This window comes from Quercus suber, unplaced genomic scaffold, assembly GCF_002906115.3.
Source record: "Quercus suber isolate HL8 unplaced genomic scaffold, Cork oak 2.0 scaffold_4, whole genome shotgun sequence".
NCBI lineage: Eukaryota > Viridiplantae > Streptophyta > Magnoliopsida > Fagales > Fagaceae > Quercus > Quercus suber.
Genome location: NW_027069470.1, coordinates 2,875,530 through 2,894,223, shown reverse-complemented (window position 1 = coordinate 2,894,223; position 18,694 = coordinate 2,875,530). Strand labels below are relative to the sequence as shown.

General features: G+C 33.5%; 2 protein-coding genes across 2 annotated transcripts; both read left to right on the top strand.

The window, feature by feature from the left end:
* Nucleotides 1–7,362: 7,362 nt before the first annotated feature.
* Nucleotides 7,363–9,622, top strand: LOC111999287 (agamous-like MADS-box protein MADS9). Its single transcript, XM_065770377.1, has 7 exons — nucleotides 7,363–7,842; nucleotides 7,996–8,062; nucleotides 8,688–8,749; nucleotides 8,840–8,939; nucleotides 9,047–9,076; nucleotides 9,449–9,493; nucleotides 9,596–9,622. The coding sequence occupies exons 1-7, from the start codon at nucleotides 7,655–7,657 to the stop codon at nucleotides 9,620–9,622; spliced, it is 519 nt and encodes a 172-aa protein (XP_065626449.1). The 5' UTR covers nucleotides 7,363–7,654.
* A 2,924-nt stretch (nucleotides 9,623–12,546) lies between these two features.
* LOC112035407 (naringenin,2-oxoglutarate 3-dioxygenase) lies at nucleotides 12,547–14,896 on the top strand. Its single transcript, XM_024068240.2, has 3 exons — nucleotides 12,547–13,070; nucleotides 13,716–14,144; nucleotides 14,374–14,896. Exons 1-3 carry the CDS (start codon nucleotides 12,711–12,713, stop codon nucleotides 14,674–14,676), a joined length of 1,092 nt encoding a protein of 363 aa, XP_023924008.1. The 5' UTR covers nucleotides 12,547–12,710; the 3' UTR covers nucleotides 14,677–14,896.
* Nucleotides 14,897–18,694: the final 3,798 nt, after the last annotated feature.

The following is an 18,694-nucleotide window of genomic DNA, read 5'->3' as shown; positions in this document are numbered from 1 at the left end:
TTATTGAACCCTCTAAACTTCGGTATAAAGTTAGGTAGCATGCCCAAGACAAACACCACACCACGAACCTTAAGACCATCCCTAATCAAACTTTTACCCATGATCAAATACTACCTTAAAATCCATTGATCTGAAAATGGTGAAAATTTTAAAGTATAAATCTAATAGAAAGTTATTTAGAGCTATGACATTCATAAAAAGTTATATTGCGTGTAATTTAATTTTTGTCTCTCTCAACCCTAACAAAGTGAACCAAATCAACCAATATATGATTCTTTGTTTTATTAAATGTGTAGCCAGATTAAAGTGATAGTTAAATTATAATAACATCCTCTGTGGTACCTTATATCTATTTAAACCCAACCTTTTTTTTTGAATTGTTCATTTAAAAAAAACCAATTAAGTGTGTACTGAATTTCAATATATATTTAGGAATTGTTAAACAAAGTTTTGTTTTTAACTGTTGGTCTCAACTTTTTAGCAAATAATATAGCTATTAATTTTTATTTTAAATAAATTAATTTTTGATATAAAAGTTATTGTCAATCTAATATTCTAGAATTGCATTTTTTGAAATTTATTTTTATCTGTAGTATCTTGAATTTTCTATTAAATATAGTGCAAAATTTGTATTTTTAATTTTAAGCCTTGCCGACTCAACATTTTTGCCTAAGGTGCATGATTGCTGATTAGACAGCTTGTCACTTTTCTTTACAGTGCTCGATGCATCTTCCTTTCCTATTGTGTTGAAACAGAAAATCAAACCATGAAATACGCACTTCCACAATCCTGAAGAGTGTATGGGAAAACACACTTTTACATTCTGATTTTTTTATATACTTCTCAAAAGTCAGAAAAATACACGCTAATGACTTCTTAGGGAGGTCTTATCCAAGAAGTTTTATAACCTAAACTAGTTTGTCACTTTAAAATGTGGGATAAAGTAGATGATTTGATGCATGAGTCAGTAGTTATAGGATAAAGTGTGTGGGTGGGTGTTTGATTAATATTTAGAGTATTCACGTCATAGTGTACATTTTTTGTTTGTTTGTTTTAGTATAAGAATTTATTTTTTTATTTTAATGTAATCACTTTTCAAAATACCCACATAAAATTATTTATTCTAAACTTTATTTCATTAAAATATAAACTTTCTTGATTTGTAATTTTTTTTTTTTTTCATATAGAACAATCATAATTCACTTTCTTCCTTCATCCTTGGAATATATAAAAAAAATTAAAAAACTAAAGGCAAAATAAATAATGTCAGTGTAAATTTATACAATTACTGTAGTAATTTTGCAAATTTACACATCTTTACCTTGATTGTTGTGTGGGATTTTTGGGATTTGAATATTTAATTAAGGTCTCGTTTGGTAGAGTGGTTTAACAACATGTTTTCAGTTTTTAAACAACATTACACGCATTTTCATACACTTTTTCACCCACACATATTTAAAAAAAAATACAAACAATCTTATCAAACGGCTAAGTACTTTTTTTTTTCTCTCTTTTGCATTGTCCGATGCAAATGCTCTTACAATTTAATTAATAGAATGGAAATAGCTTGCTTATGTGCAATTATTGGAAATTAAAGGGCTTTAGCAAGTTGTATGTGAAACTCTCTAGGGTAATAGGTAAACCAGTATGCCACATTGTGCTGAGTAAACCACAAGCAAAGGCAAAGTTGAGATTCAACATAAAAAGTATAGGGCCCTCCTAGATTCTCAGGTCTCTTTGGAGAAGCTAACAGAGTTGACAAAGAAGTGGCTACCTAGCTTGTTCAAGTACGCAGCCCTATTCTCATATGTTGGTTTGGCAGATACACTCTTGACTCAACATTTATTTTATCAATGTAAATTGGAGGAATTTATAGAACAAATAAGCTATAAATACCTTTTTTTTTAACTTCCTCTTCGTTGAGTTTTGAGAAAGTGAATTTGGATAAATTAACAAATTTTGTACTTCTCTCACTTCTCTTCAATTTCTTCCACTTCGTTCAACACTATTTTGTCACTGACTTTCCTTTACTTCCCTAGTTAACATGTTTCACTTTTTTTCCATCGCTTTCCTTAATTCAAACAAATTGTCAGAATCATATGGCTTTCTACCTCAAAAAAAAAAAAAAAATAATAATAATGATGATTATCAGGAAGCTATGCCACCTTAGCTATTAACAATTTAGCACTATAACCACCATAATTGCATCTCAACATTTTATCACAATCTTGATAAAATTTAAACCTTTCAAATATATGACTTGCCATTTTTTATGTGTTTAGAAAAAATAAAAGGGGTTTAAATAACTTACGAAAAATTACATATGAAATCTTGAAGTTGGGGTTTTGTAACAAATTAAATCTTATAGTTTTAAAACTCGACATCAACAATATTAAGTTCCAAAACATGGATATCTTGATCGATACTTTGAAAAGTTGGTTGTTTTGCTACATACTTCAAAAATAAATGGTATTAATTTAGCCATTTTCCCCATTACAACTGAAATAGAAACAAACAGTAAAACATAAATCATATATCTACTAAACCGTCTCGGAGGCAAAAATTAAAAATAATAAAGAGGAATCGCAAGTAAATGCCATGTCCCAAACTATGGATATATTTTTTCCCAAAAAAATTGATATTTTGACTAAGATCGAACTTGTTCAAAATTACTGTAATGAAAGGAACTTGAGATTTTTGACTAACTATTCATTTGACATTGGCTTATAAGCTAGTTTTTTTGCTTTTAATTTTTATATATAACTTTTTAAAACCTGATTTTTTGAGTTCAAATCTTCTGTCCCACTTTTTTTGCTCCACTCTATACTCCACAAATAAAAACTTGCCACATATTCACCTAATATTGTCATTAGTATTAATAAGTCAATAATTGTAGTATTTAATTAATTAGGTGAACATGTGGCTAGTTTTTATTTGTGCAATATAGAGTGAAGCAGGAAAAATGAGACAAAATATTTGAACTCCATTTTTTCTTACTTTTAAAACCTTACTTTTTCTATTTAACATTTAACCAGCATTGAAAGAACGGCTATTTATAGAAGATAATATATCAAACCCATATAAAGTGACTTTTAGTCTTTTACCATAAAAAGATTCCTATTTTCAAATCTTTTCGCTAGCAAGCTTGAAGCATGGCTTCATGAGCTCAAAGCATAGGAAAGGCAGTAACCTTTAATTTTAAAAATCCTTTTTGAACATAACCATCATAACTTATACGTACTAAGGAATCAACTTTTGTGTGATATAAAATGTATATAATCAGGACATTCCAGCAGGTATGAGAATTGATGAAATCAATAGATTAGATTATCGATCGATTTTGTCATTGCATTGAAAAACATAATAGAGCTCAGATGGGTATCGGCCTAATCGTTCCAATGCTTAAGTTAATGGAATATTCTAGTGAATCAAATTAGTGAGAGTGTAGTGATTTTCATTTGAATAAATAGAGCTTAGTGTGCACACGTGCCACACGTGTGAGTGTTTATTATTTCCGCTTTCAGGTTAGTTAATTTAGTTTTTGGGTTTAGGGGTGAAATCAGGTGGTATATAAAGCCTTGCTCAATAATTAATAACACTGAGAAATCATTTTTACCAAATTCAGTTTCTAATATGGTATCAGAGCCTGAAACTTTAGGGTTTTTCAATCGAATTTGGGAATTGAATTGATTTCGTCTTCTTTGTTCTTTGTCTTTTGTTTATCTTTGCTTATTTCAAGGATCTTGAAGCTCATCAATGGCCACCACAGCAAGTGCTTCTTCCTCTGAACCTCATTCTTCCTCACAAGACTCATACAATCCAAATGATCCTCTGTTCTTGCACCATGGAGAAAATCTGTCACCTGCATACAAAACATTTTGTTGTTCTATTTCCACCATCACAAAACCTAAATACTATTCCCAAGCAGTCAATGACCATAAATGGTAAAAAGCCTTGGATGCTAAGATTGCATCATTATAGGCTAACAAAGCCTGGTCCTTGACTACTCTTCCACCCAACAAAAAGCCTATAGGGTGCAAGTAGGTGTATAGAATCAAGTATAAATCTGATGGCTCTATTGAAAGATACAAGGCTAGGTTAGTTGCAAAGGGTTTTACTTAGAAATAAGGCTTGAACTACATTGAAACCTTCTCCCCTGTTGCCAAGATGGTGTCTGTGAAGACTTTACTTGCAGTGACTGCTGTGAAAGGCTGATTTCCTAGCCAACTTGATGTGAACGATGCTTCTTCATGGAGATTTTTAGAGACAATTAAGGGAATCCCAATTAGCTCAATTAAGGGGTTTCCAATCAGCTGTAATTATGGGATTTGGTAGCTGTTACTATTCTGTCTAGCTGCAATTATGGGATTAGGCTGTCAATATTTTTGTCTAGGGTCATTGTAACAGCATCTATATATTCAAACCAATGTAAAAGTTCTATACACAACAAATATAATTTAGACAAATCTTTGTCATTCAATCTTATTTTACAGATATTAACATTAAGAGGTGTATATGGCTCTTCCACCAGGCTTTCACAGCAAGGGGGAGCTAGTTTGTAAACTTAATAAGTCTCTCTATGGTCTCAAGCAGGCTTTTAGATAGCGGTTTCCAAAGTTCTCTACCACATTGGTTCAATGGGTTCAATTAGTCTAGGTCAGATTATTCTTTGTTCACTAGACAACAAGGTGCATCATTCATTGCTTTGTTGGCCTATGTGGATGATGTTCTAATAGCAAGCAATGATAAAGATCAAGTTGATCAATTTAAAGTACTGTTGGATCAGAAGTTTAAGCTGAAGGATTTGGGTGAATTAAAGTACTTTCTTGAATTAGAAGTGACAAGGATAGAAAAGGGTATAAGTCTTTGTAAAAAAAAAAAAAAAACACTTAAGAACTTTTGGAAGATTCTAGTTTGCTTGGTTGTAAGCTTGCAAAGGTGCATATGGAACAAAACTTAAAGCTTAGTAAGTATGAAGGGGTTTTGCTCAATGATCCAAGCAAATACAGAAGGTTGGTTGAGAGATTGTTGATCCTGACAATTACCAGACCATACATCACTTATGCAGTTCACAAGTTGAGTCAATAGCTCTTAAGGTTCTACAGTATTTAAAAAATGAACCTGGAAAGGGTGTTTTATTCTTTGCAAGGTCAAAATTGCATGTAAAAGGATTCACTGATTCAGATTGGGCATCATGTCCAGATACAAGAAGGTTTGTCATAGGGTACTACATATTCATTAGAGACTCTTTGGTTTCTTGGAAGTCTAAGAAACGGTTTATTGTCTCTAGGTCTTTTGCTGAAGCTAGAATATAGGGCCATGACAGTGGCCACTTGTGAGATTGTTTGGATCCTTTTCTTGTTGAGGGATATTCAAGTAGATCATAGGAAAGAAGCCTTATTATTTTGTGATAGTCAATAAGCTCTCCACATAGGTTCCAACCCAATTTTTCATGAGAGAACTAAGCATATTGAAATAGACTGTCATGTGGTGAGAGATAAGGTGCAAGGTAAGGTGATTAAGTTGATTCATGTGAAGAGTTAATGTCAACTAACTCATTTACATATAAAGGCCTTGAATTTTAAGCAGTTTATTGAACTCTTATCCAAGATAGGACTAATCAATATTCACCAATCATTAGCCCATCTTGAGGGGGAGTATCAAGGTCAGAAATCTGCCACAAGACAATCAAGTCAAGTTGTGATTCAAGATAAACATGAAGGTGTTGCTCAATAAGATGTTGTGAAAGCTGCTACCAGCTGCAGAATACACAAAGTAAATCAAAAAGGAATAGAGAAGAAAAATGACAGTCCTGTAAAACAATAACGACATATAGTTTTAATATAAATGTAAATAGAGCTTAGTGTACACATGTGCTACACGTGAGTTTTTGTTATTTCTGCTTTCAGGTTAGTTAATTTAGTTTATGGGTTTAGGGGTGAAATCAGATTGTATATAAAGCCCTGCTCAATAATTAATAACACTGAGAAATCATTTTTACCAAATTCAGTTTCTGATAGCTCATCCCTTCTACTCGACTCATTAATTGGGCTTTAACCTACGAGCTTGCTCATGCATTTATACTGCTCCTTGATTTCAGGTTGAAGTAGGTCGAGAGATCGTGAGGTTGTATTCTTTAACTGGCCGTCATCAAAGTTATATGCCTGTGATGATGTGGCTCGATACAATGTATTCTCAATGTTTGGTTCATTACTGTTAGTATTACATCTATAAGATTAATGATGATAATAATTATTTTTGTAGGGATTGAACTATGTTTTCCATCAAACAGTTTGGAAGAATCTCCTCCAACCCATATGACAAAGGAAATACTAAAACTACCATATATTTATAATTTACTTAATATAAAAATTTTACAAATTGATATGGTAATGAATATAATTGAAGTCACATTTTGTGATTGAAGACACATCTTGTACAATTTATATTGTAAATTTTTTAGTATTCCTAACACACTTTAAGGTAATTCATATGTAAAATCATCCACATGTATTAAAGTGGATAGTTATTGGAATCATATTGTCATAAGCATGAATAATTTTTTCTTAAATCGATTTGGAATTAAACTCTGTTCATACACATAATTATTTTTTGGTTATTGCTTTGATTGGGAAATAGAAGAGGTGTTGGTTTCATCAATTTCCAAGTATTACTTAGGGTTTCACATTGTTCAAAAATCCTTTATTTATATATATATTTTTTATGAGTCGTTGTTCAAATCCATTGTCTTCAGTCTTCACATGTCAAAGCCTTGCTCAGGTAGTCACCAATCAAATGGCTTGTCCAAACGTTTCTCAAAAAAAAAAAAAAAAGAAGAAAAAAGGCCTGTCCAAACCGTATCAAAGACCCAATCAGAGCTTCCTACGGCACTTCGATGACCTTGACACTTCAGAAAATCTTATTCTTCCCTTTGCTGTAGGGGTTTGCATATAAAGAACGCATTGTTTACTTTTCCTTTTTGACCCTTCTTCTACCACCTACTATTATTTACAAAAGAAAAAAGAAATTCATTGAATTTGATTTGATGGTTTTGATCTGATTATTATACCATATTTGGTTCCATCACTCAAACCCCAGACAAGACCATCACAAAGTACAAGGCCTTAAAGAAAAATTAACACGTGTCTAGTACTCATGCACCATCCACATTCTACGTATCAAACATAAACTAGTCCTAGTCTTAGACACAATTTTGACACACTTGAGCTTGAATTAAAACCCATAAAAAGTTCACCAAGCTAATTATCAGTCATAGTCATAGAGTTTTTAAGTTCAAGTGAAACCCTAATAAACCATCAAATTAATATCAGTCACAAAGAGAGAGAGAGGGAAAGATACAGAAAGAAACCAATGGTTAATAAGAGGTTGCAACAAAAACTACAAAGCCAAATTAGACATCAGTAAAAGCAGTTGGCTTGGCTTTGTCACCAACCCATAAACAAATCCTTCCTTTCTGTGCCACTTAGAAAGTCTTTTACCCTCTAACCCAAATTAGAAATATTGCTCTTCTAATGCTTTCCTGTCTCTTTATTAAATCCCACTACCTCTTCCTCTTTCCTTCATTCCATTTCAACAAACAAAGAACAACAAGAAGAGAAGAATAAGAAAAGTAGGAGAAGAAAGTTTGTGAGAGATGGGGAGAGGCAAGATTGAGATCAAGAGGATTGAGAACACAAACAACAGGCAGGTGACCTATTCAAAGAGAAGAAGTGGGATCATAAAGAAGGCTAAGGAGATCACTGTTCTATGTGATGCTCAAGTTTCCCTTGTTATCTTTGGTACCAATGGAAAGATGCATGATTACTGTAGCCCTTCAACTACGTATGTATATAATATATACTTCTCTTTGTTAATAACCTCCTCTTCTTCATATATATTATTATATATAGTCTCAGTAGGGTTCTTGGCTAGTTATTGATCTGTGATTCTCTTTGTTTTCTAATATGTGGGAAATTTTTATTTTTGATGGTGAAGGCTAACTGACATCTTGGACAAGTACCACAAGCAGTCTGGTAAGAAGTTGTGGGATGCTAAGCATGAGGTGGGTTTTCATATTATGAATAGTCTCTCTCTCTTTTTGTGCTTGATATTGTTCAACTTTTTCTGTCAAATTTTTACTGTAAAAGCATCTGGTAGTTCTTGCTTTGTGACATGATTTTTTTTTAGCTAAAAATATGTTAAGAAACATGAACTATGAATTCTATGAACAGATCTACAAATGGGATGTATATAGTCCCTCTTTTTCTCTCTCTTTGCTTTCAAAATATTCTATTGTTTTTTTCATAGAGAAAGAAAACTAAAACTACATGAATTGTAACATCTATGAACAGATCTGGTAACAAAACATTATTCCCTCCCTTCCTTTTCCTTGCAAAAATTGAAACACCTGAATGGTTGGTAGTTATAAGCAAATAAGTATAATAAATGTCTTTCCTTTGACAAGATCTATGTCTTTGTCTGATAGTTTCTTGACTAAAAGCATAGTAAACGGCAAATTAATACACAACCTCTACTAACAGATCTGCAATTAGAAATTTAGTTTAACTAACAGATCTGCTGATTAAAGTCTGACCCATCATGGATTTGTATATTTACTTTTTTTTTTTTTTTGGTTGTTGTTGTTGAGATAAACTAACTGTTAGGGTTTCCGACTATGATAAACTCAGAACCTCAGCAATGAAATTGAAAGAATCAAGAAAGAGAACGACAACATGCAGGTTGAGCTCAGGTATATATTGGATATTTGGTTTCTTTGCTTCTCCCTCTCTCTCTCTCTCTCTCTCTCTCTCTCTTATGTAGATGGAAGTATATGTTGCAGGCACTTGAAGGGAGAGGATATCACATCTCTGAACCCAAAAGAGCTTATTCTCTTAGAGGAAGCCCTTGAAAATGGGCTCTCAAGTATCCGAGAAATGCAGGTTAGTATCCAAATATTAATTTGTGTGTGTGTGTGTGTGTGTGTGAATGAGGATCTTAATAGGCATCCAAGAGAAGATTTAACTTACAATTTTTTTGTTTTTTGCAGATGGAGTACTTGAATATTGCTACAAGAAATGTACGTGTAGACAGAACCATAGTGCCTTGCTTGATTGATTTCTTTTGTTACTCATGAGTAATGTAATAGGAATATCATAACTATTGGCCTATATTTTATCTTTAAAAATTGTTAAAGCAATGCAAAAGGACTATTTTTTTTTTTTCACTTGAAAGAGTAAGGAAGTATATCAAAGTCTAAAGATTTGAGCTTTTTTGATAATTTGGTAGATTGATGAACTAAGTTATGCTTTACTTCCTCATCTAAAAAAAAAAATGTTAAGCAATGCAAAAGAACTTTTCAATGTTCCTATATATAAGTATATGAGTTTTATTATTATAATTTTTTTCTTTCCGTGACCTTAATTAACTTTGTTAACTGGACATTGCTCAGACCGAGATGTTGGAGGAGGAGAATAAGCACCTTGCCCTCGTTCTGGTAATGTCATTCAACTTTCTATATATCTTTACTTATAAGCAAATCTGTGGACACCAATGTATGTACATGAATATTAGTGCATGAAGTATATGATGTGTGCAGGTGCGCATGTTCTATGTTAATCTGTAGTTGTAGTTAGAATATATGCTTATTTATTTGCTCAATACTTTCTGTGTACATTTAAGCAGTTTTACACAATGATATGGTTTTGTGAGAGATTCATTTGTGTGCATTTGTGACTGTGTATCTCAGTTTGTAGAGCCGTTTGGTTGAATATATTCGTTTTTTTAGATTGTTGCGAATGAATCCCACCCCCCCCCCCCCAAAAAAAAGACTGTTCATATTTTAATTATCTTTAAAAAAAATTAAATTTTAAATTAATGTGAGTCATTGACTCATTGACCACCCAAAAAAAAAAAAAAAAAACTTGGCCACTCTAATAAAAATTTGAGCTCATTAAAAAATACAATTTAACCTCTTCCAAATTTTAGTTCGCTGAATGTTGAAAAAAAAAATTGCGAGAAATACTATATTCATAATATTTTCACAACACTTTCATTATAAATACGAAGTAGCAGGTTGTTACTAGTGGAAAAAAAAAAATTTCAATGGTAGATTCAAATTAGAACCAGTAAAAACTTACTATTTAGGCTTTGTTGTAAAAATGTAGCAAAAATGTTATGAATGTAGCACTTCTCAAAAATTGCCCAAACAAAAAAATTAGCCTAAAAGCTCAAATCAAACGTTTAATTGTGATTTTTAAATTTTATTTTTAAAGGGCATATTTTTAAATCACTATTTTTTAAAAAAATGCACATTTTTCAAATAGCTAGTTTGTTAGTGCTTGCTTTAGTTTTTAGTCGAATTTGTTGGATTTACGTGATACATATAAAAAAAAAAAAAGCATTTTGTTTATATTGTTACTTTTTATTATAAGTGTTTATATTATTACTTATTTAGGCAATATGTTGGTAATTGAAAGTAGTAGTTTAATGACTGTTTGGTTGTCTTAATTGAAAACGATGTAACTAATAGCAATATTGATAGTGAAGCTATCATATAGCGATTTCAAAATATAAAAACTTGTGAATGGAAAATTTAAAATTTTATGTATTTGCGTGTTTTTTTTTATGTCAATATATTCAATTTTTTTTTTTAATTTCATTAAGTTTAAGTTTTTTAATGATCACCTTGAAAAAAATTCCTGGAGCCACCACTAAATGGTCCTTATGCTGTAAGTATTTTGGTTCTTTTGTTTTGGTGGCTACCCTCTCTGTTTTGATGAAGTTATCAGGGCTGAGGCTGGCTCCTCTTTATATAGTTCTTTGTTTCCTCAATAAAGTTTTTCTCCCATAAACAAATAAAAAAAAAAAAAAGTACAAAACTAAACTATTCAAGAAAAAATAAAGTATCCTATAAAAAAGTAAAGTACAAAACAACTCTAAAAGACCAAAGCATTAGTAGGGAAGAAATGAGGAAGAGGATTTGGATCAGGTGCATCACATAATTGTAAGAGAAAAGAGTTGTGAAAAATAAAGCGGTGAAAATGTTAAAAGTTGAAATTTTTTATGCAAGGTATGATAAAAAGTAATTTTTTAAACTTTTAATCTTGGCCATCAAAAGTGGTATTGCATGGTGCAATAGAGGGCTATTGCACCAAATCTCAATTCTCCTCCATTGCACCAAATCTCAATCTAAACAAGAGGAGTGATAGGGCTCCGAAGTCCTAATATTAAAGGGCAGGTTTCTAGAAACAAAAGGGGTAGGTAGGTTTCTAGAAACAAAACAGTTTGGGGGCGTAATGTTAAAAAACAGGAGAAAATAAAGTCATAATTTGTTCACAAATTTTTTTATACCCAGTGTGAAGCTGTAAAAGTATAAATAGTAGACAATAAAATGGTGTTAACAGGTGGGTTTTAATTAGCTTAAATGGTATTTTTTTTTAATAATTGAATAAGAGATCTGAGGTAAAACAATGGTGTTAACGGTCCGTTACTACAAAATTTACTACATAAAGTTTACAAACAAAGTAGCAATGAATTTAATTGATGAAATTTAGTGTTCCTTGTATCTAGCTTATTTGACTAGCTTTTCTATTCAGCTTTTTAAAACCTCAATTTGGACAAATTTTAGCTACAAAATTGGTTGTAGCCTAAGGTTACAATTTCACTCAATAAAATAAACAATACTAAATATTTTGAAAATTTAACCATTGGATTGTATGTTTTTTACGCTCTTAGTACACATGTCAAATTTTGTATCGATTAGATATTATTTACTATATGATCTATAAACTTATATTTTTTGCATAATTTTAAACTATAAAAACTTGCAATTTAAATAATTTATTAATGACATAGCTATTGATATTTAATTTTCTAGAAATTTTGCAATTATAAAAGATATAAAAAGAAGATGTAATCCAATAGTTTTTACCCAAAAGATATTGAGTGAGGTTGTAACCCAAAGTTGCAACCAATTTTGTAGTTAAACTTTGTCCCCTCAATTTTTTTTTTTTTTTACTTTTATAAAGTATCGGTATATTATAGCACATATTTAGCAAAAAACTAAATAAGCTGATCCTAAAAGCACACTTCAAATTGAATAATACTAGGGACACTGCAATTGTATTTTAATTATCGATCTTATATTAGTTTGTAGGTCCTATATAGTAAAATCAATAGTATGTCTAACATCATATTACAACTTTTTACAATTTTACTGCATGGGTTTTGCGTACTATCATTACATACACTAAAAATATATTGTACACGTACACTGCAAAAATACACTAAAAATTTTAGTAACTTTAATTGTATTTTTGGGCAATGCGTGCAATTTGTGCAATAAACACTGCCCATACATATATAAAAAAAAAAAATTGAGGAAAATGATAGTAGGGTGACCTAATAAATTAATAATACCGATGGGTAGGTAACTAGATACAAAATAGTGTGAGGAAGGTAAGTAGCCACGAGCATAAGTGGTAGTTGAAGCTGCCACTCCCCCGAGAGTCCGAGACCTTCGCTTAGCTTTAAATATCACATCACCTTGCAACCACAAGAACAAACCCACCTATTTCGCATCATATTGCTACTCACTCCATACACACATAGTACTACTTTATTCCGTTCATACCAGAAATTTAATCAAACCACAAAGTTTTGAGGAACCAAAGAAATAAACAAAACAAGCTCACATCGATCCGCCTTCTACAATGGCTCCTACTACTCTCACAGCTCTAGCAGGGGAGAAGACCCTTCAGTCTAGCTTCGTTAGGGACGAAGATGAGCGTCCTAAAGTTGCATACAACAAATTCAGCAGCGAAATTCCAATCATCTCGCTTGCTGGTATTGATGAAATTCATGGTAGGAGAGCTGAGATTTGTAAGAAAATCGTTGAGGCTTGTGAGGACTGGGGTGTTTTTCAGGTCGTTGACCATGGTGTTGATACCAATCTCGTATCAGACATGACAAGCCTTGCCCGAGAGTTCTTTGCTTTGCCTCCTGAGGAAAAGCTTCGCTTTGACATGTCCGGTGGCAAGAAAGGTGGCTTCATCGTGTCCAGCCACCTACAAGTAAAGCTCCAAACCCCTTTTTTTTTTTTTTTGGCCTTTCAAATTCATGTTCAATCACAAACTCCATGACCCTTCTGATAGTTTTTTACACGTTTTCATTGCAACCCTTTTTGTTCACAACTAACAGTCAATCAGAAACTTTTCAAGTCGGCGATTGATTCACATTAAAAAAAAAAAATTGTTATTTACCAATTTAACAACTTTTTTTTTTTTTTATGTGCAATCGATGTAATCAACAATTTTATGTTCGCGATGGCGACGGATAAGTTTGGCCCATTAAACGCATAGACCAGTGCCTTTGATATTTGTGATGTCTGCCCTTTACCGACACATGTAGGATGGGGGTTATACCTAATTTTGTTTTTGTTTTATTTTTGATAATTTACATGATTTTGTCTTAATGTAAATAGCCAACAGTCACATTTCGTTCATGTTAAAGGTAATATATATTTTTCTATAAAAAAAAAAAAAAAAAAAAAATTGTGTTAGACCGTGTTTCCAATTAAAGGTCCTTATTATCCTTCAAAGTTTTTTCAACCAAAAGGACCTATAATTTCTCAAAAAAAGAAAAAGAAAAAAAAGGACCTATAAGGTCATCTTGCCCATGAAGCTCAATGTCAATGAAGATGATTATTTTTATTGCAGGGAGAAGCAGTGCAAGATTGGCGTGAAATTGTGACATATTTTTCATACCCACTAAGGACCCGAGACTATTCAAGGTGGCCAGACAAGCCAGAGGGGTGGAGAGCAGTGACAGAGCAATACAGTGAGAAATTAATGGGATTAGCATGCAAGCTCTTGGAGGTCTTATCTGAAGCCATGGGTTTGGAGAAGGAGGCTTTGACTAAAGCATGTGTGGACATGGACCAAAAGGTTGTAGTTAATTACTATCCAAAATGTCCACAACCTGACCTCACACTCGGACTCAAGCGTCACACCGACCCTGGTACCATCACTCTCTTGCTTCAGGATCAGGTTGGAGGCCTCCAAGCTACTAGAGATGGTGGAAAATCATGGATCACTGTTCAACCTGTTGAAGGAGCTTTTGTGGTCAATCTCGGTGATCATGGTCACGTAAGCTCTCTACTTTTAAATCTCTAGTAATATTTTTCAATATTTGGAACAAGATTTTCTCCATTTCAAACGTGACCCTCAATATAAACAAACTGTCACATCATTTAATAATCTTTACATTTTTAACATAAAATTTGAACCATGAAATTGACGAAATAAACGGTGTAATTTTGTGCTAGCCAGCTAGCCAAGTAATTGATTAAATTCACTTGGATTATTTCTGAAACAGTATCTGAGTAATGGGAGGTTCAAGAATGCTGATCACCAAGCAGTGGTGAACTCAAACAGTAGCCGATTGTCCATAGCCACTTTCCAGAACCCAGCACCAGAGGCAACAGTGTACCCTCTGAAGATCAGAGAGGGAGAGAAGTCAGTGCTAGAGGAGCCCATTACTTTTGCAGAGATGTACCGGAGGAAGATGAGTAAGGACCTTGAGCTTGCCAGGCTAAAGAAACTGGCCAAGGAGCAACAGTTGCAGGATTTGGAGAAAGCCAAATTGGAGGGCAAGCCCATTGAGGATATCTTTGCTTAGACTACTACTATACCCGTGTCTCTTTACTTTGCCTTTGGTTTGTTTGTTAGTCAAGCAATCTTAATTTGCTGGTCACACCCTGTAGTTTGTTAAATTTGACGATCCTTGTGTCTGAACCAATGAGGCCTTTGCAGCCTTCGATGTTTTCCTCCATACCAAACCGATAAATATATGAAAATAAGTGGTGCCACACTGCCACTGCCACTGCCACGTTTGAGTTAACTTGTTTTCCATATCCATGCTTGCAATTGGTTCACTTAAAATATGTTGGTACTAAAATTTTTTAAGGCAAGCCCTATATTTTTACAACTAGAATATTTTATTAATTATATTTAAATTTTAATTTTGGTTATGTTAACGGGATCTGGGAATATTTGTTAATAAATCATATTAAGAAAGTTTCATAAAAAATATAAAAAATTGTTTAAAAAATTAATTATTTTAATATTTTCTCATAAAATAATTTTAAAAATAATTCTTAATCTAATGCCCGATATTTTAACATTACCCTTTTAATTTTTAGGAGGTAGATAGAGGGGCTCATTCTTTGTGGTGGTAGGTATCTCTCTTCGACTACAAGCGGCAAAGTGGCGCATTCTTATCCATTCTTTTTGTATGAGTTAGGTGGTTTCAATAACTCAAATGCTTTTAAGTGGCGCTATCCTTTTCATCAAAATTTGTAACTACCACCCAACAGTCTTCACCATGTTTTATTCTATCAAATGCAGTCTTCCAAATATTTATGCCTGAATTTGGAATGGTGTGCGTCAAATATCTAGTAAGTAATAGAATCATGTTACCGGGTGGCCTTATGGTAATTATCAACAAATTATATTGGTAAAATTTTTAAGGGTCATGTTAACGAGTGTCGTAGGATATTGGTTAATAATCCAATTAAATAAAGTTTTTATGGGAAAAAAAAAACAATTAATGTTTTGACAGTTTTTTTCATTTTCCATAAAAGTGATATCAAAACTTTCTTAAAATGAATTCTTAACCAATACCCCAACGGCACTCGTTAACATTTCCCAATTTTTAATGCTATTTTCATGGAAAATATAAAAGCTGTCAGAAAAATTAATTAATTTATTATTTTTTTCATAAAATGTTTCTAAAAATAATTCTTAAATTAATACCTTAGGGCTAAGTAATAACATGGGGAATATGATATGTAATCAGTAATCAAAAACTCAAAGAAAATGATTTTTTTTTTCTAATTAATTGTATAAATAAAGAACGAGCTCGCAAGTTAGCAATAGATCTAGATTTGGTTACCTGAGTGCAGTGACCTAGTGCATGGGACCATGAAAGCATGTAGCATGTACTGCTTTGTTCTTCCATTCTAGAAAATCTTGTCCAGCGCAGAAGATCAAAATATCACAACCAAAAAAACATCAAGCGGCTTAGCACTTAGCAGACTTCTTTTGATGGAGAGTTTAAGTTCGTGTTAAAATTCAAGCTCCTATCCTACGGCCAATGAAGAAAGATCTCACACCAGTGAAAAGGTGAAAGAGTCAAAATTGACAAATTTGGTTCCTAAAACCAACAGTTAGTCCCTAAAACAGTTGAGAAAAATGTCTAACGAGCTTAACAATACTTAGAGACTAAGTTGATTTTAGGAATCAAATTGGTAAAATTTGAAAAGTCTTGGACCTAATTGACATTAACCCAAATCTCAGGGTAAATTTCTTCAAAGTCTTCTATGATTTATCTAATAGGGTAAATTTCATTAATATACCTTGAGATTTGGGTTAATTCCAAATAGGTTCAAAACTTACCAAATTTGGTTCTTAAAACCAACTTAGTCTTTAAATATTGTTAAGCCAGTTAGTCTTTTAAAAAAAAAAAAAATTGTTTTAGAGACTAAGTTGGCTTCTGAGACCACATTAATCAGTTTTGAAAAGTCTATAACATGGTTGGCATTAGCCCTTATCTCAGAGTATATTAGTGGAATTTACCATATCCAACACTATCTATAATACTATCTAAGGGACTTTCAAGCCAATTAAGCCGTGGACTTTAAATAAAACTCTTAAATTTTAGGTAAATTTAAAATTAAAAAAATATTTTTTTTTTCTACCACATTTCTCCATATCTCATAAAATTAGGCACTACCTCTCCTTACACTTTCTAACCCTTTTTTTTTTTTTTTTTTTTTAGAGATTTAAAAAAAAAAAAAAAAGGAGTCCATAAACACTCGTGATTAAAAGAATTAACAAATACACGTACCTAAACTCTGGTTATGTAATGCTATATTAGAAGTCTGTTTAAAAAACTTTATATGATGATGCTCGGAAAATCAGTAGATTGGATGTTTCGGACTTGAATGATTTGAAGGGCCTAAAAAAGGAAAACAAAGAATCAAAGGAGGCCGAGGTTAACCGGCCACCATAATAGGTCAAAAATGAGTGGCAGATCACACAGATGAGCCTCCAGACCACAGCAGACGCATAAGCAGCGGATAAGTTTTGGACGCACTCAGAAATGAAGCACGCCTAAGGCCCAAACATCACCAGCTTGTACCCAGCCAAATATAGGAAGTGGTGGATCATGGGTCAGAGGTAAGAGAGGGTATGGTTTGGCGGTGGGGAGAGGGGAAAGCTTATTCTGGGGTTCCTGCTCAGGTTCTTTTGGGAGAAATGTCATGTTAGGATGACATATTACCCAAAAGAAGTAAGGATGAGCTGGAACCACTAGATGCATGCCATAAGGGGAAGAAGGGGAGAACACCCACTCCGTAGTGGACAAGAATGCTGATGGTGTAAGGAAAGTGCTTAGCTGATTTCTCGTCCATATAACCGTCCATGACAACGTACAAAGTAGAGAATGAGTGGCTCTTACGCTCGTCCCTCTCTTACCGTCCTTTTCCACTCGTCCTTCATTCACTCGTCCAATGGGGGACGTATTAGCAGCGAACCTCGTCTGTCCTTAATGATGGACGGACGGGATTTACCAAGAGTCATGGCACTCTTCCAAAAGCCAAGAGTCACATTGTTGCGAACCAAGCCTTCTGTTAACTGTTGAACACAAGTCCCGATGAGGTAACTTCCATGACAGTTATGGAAGTTACCTCTGAATCCTCCAAACTCTATAACAATAGGAAAAATAACTGTCAGGCTAACACTATATAAAGACCCTTCTACGCAGAGGTATGGGGACACTTTTTATTTTTGGAGAAAAATTGGTGAAGTCTTTGAAGTGCTTTCTTTTCTACTTCAATCCACTAACTTTACCATCGGAGGATTCAAGACCGGCCTCCACCGGTCTTCTTTAATCTTCTTTGGTTTTTCAGGACTCACCCTTCAAGATCATCAACACTCGAAGACCTTTCAGCCCACTGATTTCCAAGGACTCATCAGTTGGCGCCGTCTGTGGGAATGAAATTTGTTGCCCTTTGAACTTAATTTGTTAAGTTCTGTGATTTCTTTCTCCAACAAAGGGTTGAAATGGTTTGGACAAGATCTAGGGCTACTAGTCCAGGCCCTCAACAAAGCATGGACGCTTCCAGTAACCCTCATCGCGACCGTCAATCAGCACTCATCATGCAACCATCTTCATTCCAACACATGCAATCCATGGCCGCTGCTATGGCGGAGTTAACTTGCAAGAACCAGGAGTTGGTCAGACAACTTGATTTAAGGAAGCAGCGTCATGAATGGAACACCAAAGAACGGGCCCAAAGTCAAGAAGAGGAAAAGAATGTTGAACCTGAAAACTAGTCAAGGGGTACCGCTTCACGGAGGGTACCTCATTTGGAAAGAGAAATGGATCAAATGAGAAGAGTTATGGACGAGATGAGGGAGAATATGAGGAAAACAAACCCTGTTCCCCCTTTGTGGTTTCCATCAATGCTTACCCTTTGCCACCTAAGTTCAAGATGCCTCCGTTAAATTCGTGTAATGGGACGCGAGATCCTTTTGACCATATTGCTACCTTCAAAACTACTATGCACCTTCAAGGAGTTCTAAATGAAATAATGTGCAGAGCTTTTCCTACTACCCTCAAAGGACCTACACGA